Here is a 10,349-nt window from a genome sequence, read left to right on the forward strand (position 1 = left end):
GCACTTGTGGAGGTAGGAAAACAAAGTTCTTTATGAACCGCAGGATTGCTTGTAATAAAGGTTTCAGTGCAAAAGGAAAGGCAGTAGAGCTGATTATTTCTGTCAATGGTAAGTTTGTGATAATGTAAGAAAAGTAGTTTAAATGTTTTGCCACTTGCTTGAGCAACTTAATATATAAAAATAATATATAAAAGTAAAAAGCATTGAATAATGTGTTGCTTATATTTATTGTGTTTAAACATTTCTGTGAAAGATTGTATTACTGTACTGTGCAAAAAAAAGAATTGCAATGCTGAAAAAGCATTTTCAGTGACAATGTTTGGATTTGAAATCAAAATAATGGATAAATGTTTTGTTTGTGGTAAACAGCCACGGATCAGTAGCGGACTCCTGTGTGAAAGCACAGTCCGTGCTGCTTCCCCTCTCACAAGAGACAGCTAAGAGGGGAATTCCCCCCATTTTCAAAAATGAAATTCAGGCCCTGAATAAATGTCTAAAAATCCTGATTGGAGTATCAATATAAATAGTTATAAATGATAAAAAGAAGGCTTTAAAAAGATCGGTATCGGTGATTGGTATCGGCAGATACTGCTTTCTGTGATCGGCGATCAGTGATCGGCCTCAAAAACCCTGATCGGAGCACCCCTACTAACAAGTGTAATCCAACCTGGACCAACATGAATTCTCAGCTAAACTAGCAATAAATGGCATAAACCAACCTGAACCTACATGAATTCTCAGGTAAACCAGCAATGAACAGTGTAAACCAGCCTGAACCTACATGAATTCTCAGCTAAAAACTTTTAGCACAAACGTAGACTTAATTAACCAACACAGAACCATCACTATCCGACATGTAACTACCTAGAATGATCAACACCAACCCAGCACTAACCAGTGTAATCCAACCTGGAACAACATGAATTGTCAGTTAAAACCACCTAGAACAAAATGATTTCTCAAGTTAAACCTTCATAAATCAGTCTAGACCAGAACTAGGGTTGCAAAAAGGTGGAAAATGTCCAGTAAATTTCGGAAACATTCCAGAAATTTTGGAAACTTTCCAGGATTTTTGGGAATATTCCAGGGATTTTTTGGAAAGTTTCCAGAAATTTACCAGAAATTTTCCACCCCCTTGCAACCCTAACCAGAACTAACAAGTATAATCAAATCTGGACTAACATGAATTCTCAGATAAACCAGCAACAAATCAGCACTAAACCAAATTAGACCAACATAATCTGGCGGTTTCAGCAGGTTATGCAAACTAAACGGTGTGCACTCAAATCCACCCTACAACTTACAAACCTGTATTTTAGGATATTTCTTGGACATTCACCTACAGCTGGAGCTGTCAGCATCAGAAGAGCAGCTCAATTTGAAAGTCAGACAGTCAGCACACAAACGTAATGAAAAGCAAACAGCTGTATTTCATTTAAAAATCATCAGGTCAGCACATCCATAAAGCCATGACAGTCCATTGAGCCTCACATTAATATTTAATAGAGATCTAAGTCTGTGTCTTCTGCCTTTACGAGAAGAACTCAAACAAGGGGAAATCTTTTTTTATTAAAAAAAAACAAAAAAACTCTTATCCGTTTCCATCACCTTTCTGAGCAAGCGTTCATTTAGAGAGAGATGAGAGATCTCATTTGCAGGTGCATTAGTGCTTTTTGCTCGCTGCTCTCTGAGCCTCAGACACCGCTGACAGCGATATGGAAGATAGAGGAAACATGAAAATGTCCTTTAACCCCTCGTGAGCAAAGATGACTCAGTCTGTTAATGATGAAGAGGTTTATAATCAACCGTACAAGAACAACTTCTCTCCCCTGAGCGTCTGTGAGTTTATATGCGCAGTATTGACACTTACCACACAGCTATCTGAAATACTTGATTCTAATTGGACAGTGGCAGAAATCCGATGTCAAATGTATTTGCATAATGACTACTAAACTGAAATATGTCTATAATTGTGAATCAGATTAATGTTAAGTAATATTTCACACAAATTAATGTGTTACTTAAAGTAGCAGAGTAATAAATGGGATATTATTACAATCATCTGGTCATCATTGTAAAATAACAGATAGACAGTTGGAGAAAAAGAACATGATCATCCTAAATCTCCACCAGCATGGCACAGCACGAGAGAGATAAGATGAATTTGCATGCCATAGACAAGTAGAAAAAAGAGAAAGGGAAATAGGAAAAGTGTGGTCAGCATCTGTAGCTCATTATTCACATCAGCTGCAGTAATTTCCAACACACAGTCCTGTCCACCCTTAAATAAATTATGGGCACGTGTGCATTTAGTCGACTGCGTGATAGAGATTGATTGGAGAGAAAGCATGAATAAAACTTCACACAGACAGAGAAACACAGATGAATGCCTACATGTGTTATAAATTGGGATATCAATAGATTTAAATATTTAACTAGGGATGCACCAATGTATCGGCCGCCGATATTTATCGGCCGATTTTTCCTCAATTTACAACCATCGGCATATCGGCTATAAGGAAAAAGGCCGATATAACAAACCGATGGTTTATTAATTAACTGCGTGAAGGCACTGAGCTGTATAATGTCTGTTGCATAATCCTAGCGCTGCTGTCTGCACTTTAATGCTAATCAAATAACAAAAGACAAAAGATTTCTGTACCTGAAAACTGTTAAACCTACCTAAAAAGCAGTGTTTATTTAATATGTATCTTTGTTCTGTTGTATTTATGTAGGCCTGCTGAATGTTAAATGGATCCAATCCATGTTCATTAGAAATTATTTGATGATGCAGCAATAAAACTGCTAGTATAATTTAATGCAGGTGTTTTTGAACTTTGCTGATTTAAAACATGATCAAAATACTATTTATTTTGATGACAAAATTTCAAATAAGAGAGGAAGTGACAAATATTGGTATCGGTATCGGCCAATAAGTGATTGTTAAAATCGGTATCGTCCCAAAAAATCCTATCGATGCATCCCGATATTTAACTGCATCAAGCAACTTATTTGTGATTATTATAGTTTCACGATTACGGATTTGTCTGAAAGAAGAAAGTCATATGCACCAAGGATGCCTTGAGGGTGAGTAATAAGTGAGTAGGGCTTATTTTCATTCTTGGGTGAACTAACCCTTTAATTGTAACCTTATAGTAATGTAAAAGGGCTCCCTATAGTTTTTAGACCATAAGCTGAGGTAGATTTTTATCCCTAAGAAAATTTTAATTATAAGAAAGAGCAATTTGTTCAGTAAGCAATTTTATGTTTAGTTTTTCCCCCTGCTGTACCGAAGCCATACCGAACAGTGATGTCAAAACTGAGGTACTTACCGAAGCATCATATTTGTGTACCATCACACCCCTAATATATATATAATTAAAATGCACTAACTAAATGAAAGAGCTTTTTCGCATTTGGCTCCCAAACTCTGGAATTGCCTTCCTGATAACGTTCGGGGTTCAGACACACTCTCTCTGTTTAAATCTCCACTGGTAAGCTACCACTAAATATTGTAGAAACATAATTTGCAGTAAAGTTGCTTTGCAACGATTTGTATCGTGAAAAGCGCTATACAAATAAACTTGAATTGAATTATTTATAAAAGTAGTTCATATAAGTATTTATTACAAATAACATTTATTTAAAAAACTAGAATATAGTACTATAGTAAAATATAGTACTTTATAAATATTATATAATATTGTGTATATACATATATATATATATATATATATATATATAAAATAAATAATACATAAATAATATCTCAAAGTGCGTAAATTAGTAAGCTGTCCTGGGTTGACGGGTTCAACTGAATGATCATTTAGTGGCTTAGATGAGGCAGGTGATTTAAGGTCAACTCAGTACACCGATGGCAGTGCCATGTCCTTGCAGCGGGTGTGTGTAAACTCCACTGGGTTCCTTTGTCTATAACAGAACAACAGTGTCGGGCGGGACGTTGGCTCGGTCTGCGGTGAAGTCATTTGATAAAACGAACTTCGACCACGGCAGTAACGGAGGACAGAACGAGTGACTTCAGATAAGGCTTGTTTATTTGGGCCAGTGATGTGGGAACAAGGATGCACTCGCGATGCCCTTACTGACATGACCACACTCTCAGACCTCTTTAAATGGTGAGGGCTTGACCGAGGGTTTGGATGTCAGAGTGTGTGTGTGTGTTAGGAGTCTAGAGTGCTTTCTATAACCTATTTGATGTTTCCACCGAGAGAAAAATGACAGGCCAATCAAACCTGCACTTAAAATCCTGACTGAGCACTTAAATCCTCCCTGACACACAAGAAAAGCAAAACAGATCTAAGAAAGCTCACCTGAGTGAAGATTATCATGGCATTCTTCATAATAAAGCTTATTTTATGACTCACATCAGTTTCTAATCAACTCAAGTGAAAATTCAAACACAGTTCATGATCGACACATCATTTTCTTTTAAATCAAGATGAAACCTAATTTTCTACCTGTACCTACATAATTTTTCGTAATGTGATGCTTTTCAGAGTAAAACATGACGCATAATGTCAAAAAGCCTAATAATGTATGAAACGATTAATTATGAACAACAAGACCTAAAACAAAAATATTAAGGAGGTCAAATTTAATGTCCTATTGAATTTAAAGATGGGTCAATTACAAAGACCATTTATGTACTTGGTTAACAGGATAATAATAATAATAACAACACTAACTATAAATACATATGAGCAATATCACACAAGTAGATGTGAGATATGGCTGTATATTGGCATGGTTGTGATTCGGCCGTAGGTAATCACAGCGTGCCGATATACAGCCATATCTCACGTCTACTCATGTGATATTGCGTTTATACAACAGTTCGACAGCACAAGTGTGTAAATATATAGGAAAAACAACAACAGTGTCTTTAAAAACCCTTTTGTGCAGAACTACTTCCTTCCGCCACAGATTCAAATCACAGTTTGACAGTTTAACAGCTGAGCTGAAGCCTCCGTTTCTAATTCGAAAACATCACTTTAGAACTAGTAACGAAGGAACGTTGAGTTGCTTCATTAAAAGCTTATTTTGTGATTACCTGCATCTGATACAGCATTCATTCTTCAGCTCATATTCATATTCACAATAAAACATGAGTTTGAATGTCCGCCGAGGAAAGCAATATCTTTGTCGTTCTATCTTTCATCTGTTAAGGGTGATTTCCAATGACAGTGCTGCTCAGTGCATTTGTTAACTGCGTCTTACAAGCTGTTATTAAAAGTAAAAATAACTTCCGTTTCAGTCTCTTTCAACATAAAAGTCTTTACTGCTGACACGTAAAACAGTCTCTTGTCGCCATCTAATGGCGGAACAATGTCACTTGAATCACCATCACGAACACACACACTGTTTCTCAATACTAAATACTACTATGAATATAAAATAGTATTTGTTGAATAATAATAATAAACAACAACAACAACAGCCATCATAAAAGTTGCTAGACAATTCAGTCAAAAGTACAAAGGCAGCGCTCTGATATACAGCATTAAAGTTACATAAAATATAACATGATGACATTTTGCCTTTGTTTTTCATGTCTCCTCAAAGACTGAAAGTGTAGGAATCCCTCAAGTTGAGTGCAATGTAGAGAGTAACACGACCCTCCTCCTCCTGTTGGTGCGAGCGAGCGGTCAGTCACGTGTGTGTTGGATGGCCGAACTTAAGGAGCTGCCCCTGGAACTTACGCGATCGGCAACCATGAAATTATATAACTAAATGATATGAAATGATATAAATGATATGTATATGAATTATATAACTAAAATTAAATAACTGTAATTACAGATTTAGGTTAAATAAAGATGTCAGTCTTTATTTTTCTTCTTTTTAGGAAACAAATCAAAAGAAAAAAAGAAACAAATTCTATTGTTCCTAATAATCTGTATGTTGCTCAAAAACAAAATATATTGTGTTCAGCGGAAAATAATATTATTTTGTTTTACCCAGTCATTTAAAAATAACACATTTTATAACGACAATACCGTGATACCGTGATTTTTGCTTAAGGTTATCATACCGTCAAAATCTCATACCGGCCCATGCCTAATAAAAAATAAATAAACAAACAAACAAACATACATACATACATACATAATATTACTATTGTTATAAATAATATTAATATTATACATTTGTTATGCTGTTATGTAGTGTTTATTTAATTTTTTTATTTATATATTCAAAAAAATAAACAATTAATGTATTATATAAATATTATATAATTCTATATAGTTATTCATTATATTAGAAATACTAATAATACTCTTGCCGTGCTAAAAAAGACACACAAAAAAACAGATGTAATAAACATCCGTTCCCTAAACCACAGACTGACAATTGTATAACCATCTAACATCATCTAACCTAGACAGATTTATGCATTAGTAGTGTTTCACAAGCGCAATGACATATGTGTGCATTCATAATTCATCAGATTTATGATTATTAGGCACGGCTGATGAACTGTGCTCACTGACGCATGGAAACGTGTCAAAGCGGAGTCACTCCACTTTCCACTAAGCCAGATGGTCTCCCAGACCCTCATCTTCCTCACACGCACACACAGTTTTGCTTTTCGTCTCCCTCTCCCATCTCTTTCATCTGCTCTGTCACCTTCTCAGAGGTGCACATGGCTTTGATACATTGTTTGTGGTCACCGGGCTGGTTTGGCAATTAGTAGCCAATATGATCTGCCTGATATAGGCTCAAGGACAGGCTAATACACACAAACCTACCACAGCAAATACACTTCAAACCACAAAGGCCAATTGCCTTTCAATTGGCCACTAAAGAAGGGATCACTAACCCTGTTCCCTCCATCTGCTGCCTTCAGACACACTTCAACTTGAACATGGGGGGAAAAACTCTCCTAAGTTAATTTCAGCAATGCTTTTGTCTGTTCTGTATGGCTGGAATCTAAATCAGACACATTAGAGCTTGCGCAGACAGACATCATTTAGCGCTGACTGTCTGTGCTAAATCATAGAGCATTTTGGTTTATAATGAAATAAAGCATGCACGCAAAAGCAAACTGAGTTAGCGAGCAGCAGAGGGTTGCAAATAAAACTGTGTGAAAACTATACAGACTTACTCAATACCTGTATGAGTGTTTTCAGACAGAAAGACAAGCAAACAGGTTGTGTGATGGATGGAATTGGACAGGCAGTGGAGATGGAAACAAATAGACAATCCCTTCATGTTGGCTGTGTGTTCATTACTGATCTGGAGACCAGTCTCTATACACACACACACACACATAGCATGCCGAACTGAACGTCTGATTTCTGGCATGGCCGCAACAACCAGTCAACCACCATCTGTCAAATGCCAGACAAGGAGGGAGATTTTTTTCCCCCTCTCTCATTCTTGCTGTGTTTCTGCTTGATTTTTCAGAATAAATCATGCACTGACGTGACCTGAATACAATATGACACCGGTGGTCTTCATCTGTGGTTTTGTGTTCACACAAACGTTCCTGAACAGGACGCAGGTATTACTAGTCCTATATGGGTTTGTCAATTAAAGAGATAGTTCACCTAAAATGAAATTCTGCCTTTATTTATTCACCCTCATATCATTCCAAACCTGTTTGACTTTCTTCAGTGGAACACAAAAGGCTACGTTAGGCAGAATGACAGTCACCATTCACTTTCATTATATGGAAGAAAAATGCAATGAAAGTAATGGTGACTGAAGCTGTCAGTCTCTAACATTCTTCCTAACAACTTTTGTGCAAGTAAATCATAGATTTTTCACCATCCTGAATATGGATGATACATATTTGTTTCTAGCTTTTTTAAAGTATCTAAGAGTAAACTGCACTAAAAAAAAAGTCAGTGTATAGGTCATTTTTACTGCCCAAAATCACACTAAAACCAGTCAGTTTCTACATTGCCAGAAAATAACCTTTTTTTCTCTCTAAGAAAGCACTTAAACTGTCAAGAAAACACAAAAATGACACTTCTAAGCCTTTCAGATCATTCAGAACAGAACATCTGTCTTAAAGATTACCAAGAATCCTTTACCCACACATAAATGCTAGCTGGTAGACTATTTTGAACCAGCTTAAGGTGGCCAGGCTGGTTTTTCTTGTCCTAATTGAACATTAGCCAGTCCAAGATGGTCATTAGCTGGTTTTTAGCTGGTCCAGTCTAGAAGACCATCTTGGAACAGCAACATACCAGCTTAAGCGGAATAATGTTAGCTGGTTGATCATAAAATGACCCGCTACTATGTTCTTAACCACAGTTATCATAAAATCCAGCAGGGTTTTTAAGTAATCCAACCATCTTAAATCCTCATTCATTCCGCAACATTCAGCACCACGACCATTCCCGCGTCTGTCACACCACCACAGAAACTCCGTCCCAACTCCGTTGGATGCCAAAAAGATATTTTTCCATACCCAACTTAGTCCTCGCGAATAAATCCCAACGCAAATCTCCTCTACGAGACATTCACCTGTCAAACCTGAAGCGCGCGGCGCGCGTAACATTCCACAGAGACAAACATCCACATATTTACCTTCCATTGCGAAAACGGTCGTTACAGCACACAAAATCGTTATTAATCCCACAGTCATGGTAAAAGGCATTGGCCGCTGCCGCGGTGTCCTCTTGATTTTGGAAAACCGGACTGCGTGGCGTGCGCGTAAAATCCGTCACTTGTCACTCAGGGTGATATTCCAGCGAGCGGCGTGGAGTCACATCGCAGGCAGTAGTAAAAGAGTGAGTGGATGCTGCCACGGACTCGGAGCGCAGGGATGAGAGCTTGGGAGAGACGGAAGCATGCATTGTTATTCAAAACAAAAACTTTTCAGTGTTTCTCTGTGAGGCAAAATACGAGTTCGGTTGGAAGGGAAATAGCGACCTCAGATGGCCAAAAACGGAGCTTCACCAGTTGAAATCACTTCTTTCAGCTGCTTTTAACACGATGTTTAATTTTAACTTAAAAATATTTTGCAATGAAGCATGGCACCATGTGAAATGACAAAAATCCGTCATTCTAAATGACATTTATATCTTAAAACTACAAGAAATGGTTTGACTCTAAAGTGAAACAGTTGGTGAAATTTAGATTTTCTTTTGTGATTTTTTTTTTAAGCAAAAGTGGTAGCAAAAGTGTTTTTGTGAGAGAGTAATATATAATACTAATATAATATTGAATAATAATAATAATAATAATATACATGAATACATTTAAATCTATTATTATTATAAATCTATTATTAAACATTAAAACAATAAATTATATCTTTCATATTTATGAGTTATATATAATGAAATTATAATATTTAATAATAACATTTTTTTAAATGTGTGACAGTGTTAAATAATAATAATAATAATAATAATAATAATAATAAAACATTGTCAAAAAAATAATAATAACACTGTACAATTAAGTTTACGATGATATTACATATAGTTTCCTTGTATGTTTTCCTGAAATAACTTGCAATAAATCTACACAGATAACTATCTGGATGTTGCTGCTTTTGTAATCAACCTTAGAAATAACTAAATTAAAAATATAATAATTAATGGCTACATTTAGAGAATGAATAAAGACTGTGTCACTGGAACATAATTCAGGACTGAACAGCAGAAAAGCATTTGTCTAAAGACAGATTTGGCCCTGGTTTGTGTCTTTTCTCTTATGGTGACTGATAGTTTTAGAATAAACGTTTGACATGAAACTTAATAAAAATTACATGGTCTGGGTCTCTCTTGCAACAGGTCTGTCAGGAGGTATAAATCAAACAGTTCCTTGTCTCGCTAATCATCTGGGCACGTTGTAGTAGTAAATGATTTTGAAAGCAATAGAAGTAGACCTGACATAAAACGCAACGTCTTTCATCATCCTGCAAGACTCAAGCCCAAAGGTAGAGAGCAATTACAATTAAAGTAATCTGCAAAGTGAAAGTGGCGTTCAAGAAGCCGGACAAATAGAAGAGAGACAGAGAGCAAGTCAGAGAGACCATAAGGTAGATACACTTAAGCAGAGGTACTACTGTAGGTGAACAACACCATTATTATTATGTTTCCTTTAGGCCTAAATTGGATTAATGCTAAAACAAAGTTTAAACCATAATTAATAAGAATTTTGTAATATAATATACATTTTATATAAAAAAAAAAAAATGTCCCAACAGAAAATGTCACAACTATATATTTTTTTTCTTTAATATGATGTTTTAATAAGATGGCCAGATCATATCAGTCAAAAGGTTATTTAATAAAGAATAAATGAAGACACTTTTTATTAAGAAATAAAAAATAGACCATGAAATGAAATGGGGGGGGGGGGAGATA

The 10,349-nt window shown here is 36.0% G+C and overlaps 1 protein-coding gene across 1 annotated transcript in view; it reads right to left on the bottom strand.

Moving 5' to 3' along the window:
- LOC107710211 (ephrin type-B receptor 1-like) overlaps window positions 1-8,731 on the bottom strand; it is a 126,765-nt gene extending 118,034 nt beyond the window's left edge. Inside the window, exon 1 of the mRNA XM_016514952.1 lies at window positions 8,560-8,731. Within this exon, the coding sequence (XP_016370438.1) occupies window positions 8,560-8,629 (70 nt within the window). The 5' untranslated portion in view covers window positions 8,630-8,731. The remainder of the gene's footprint in view (window positions 1-8,559) is intronic.
- Window positions 8,732-10,349: the final 1,618 nt, after the last annotated feature.

The sequence above is a fragment of the Sinocyclocheilus rhinocerous genome, unplaced genomic scaffold (assembly GCF_001515625.1).
Source record: "Sinocyclocheilus rhinocerous isolate Xijiao unplaced genomic scaffold, SAMN03320098_v1.1 scaffold2522, whole genome shotgun sequence".
Classification (NCBI taxonomy): domain Eukaryota; kingdom Metazoa; phylum Chordata; class Actinopteri; order Cypriniformes; family Cyprinidae; genus Sinocyclocheilus; species Sinocyclocheilus rhinocerous.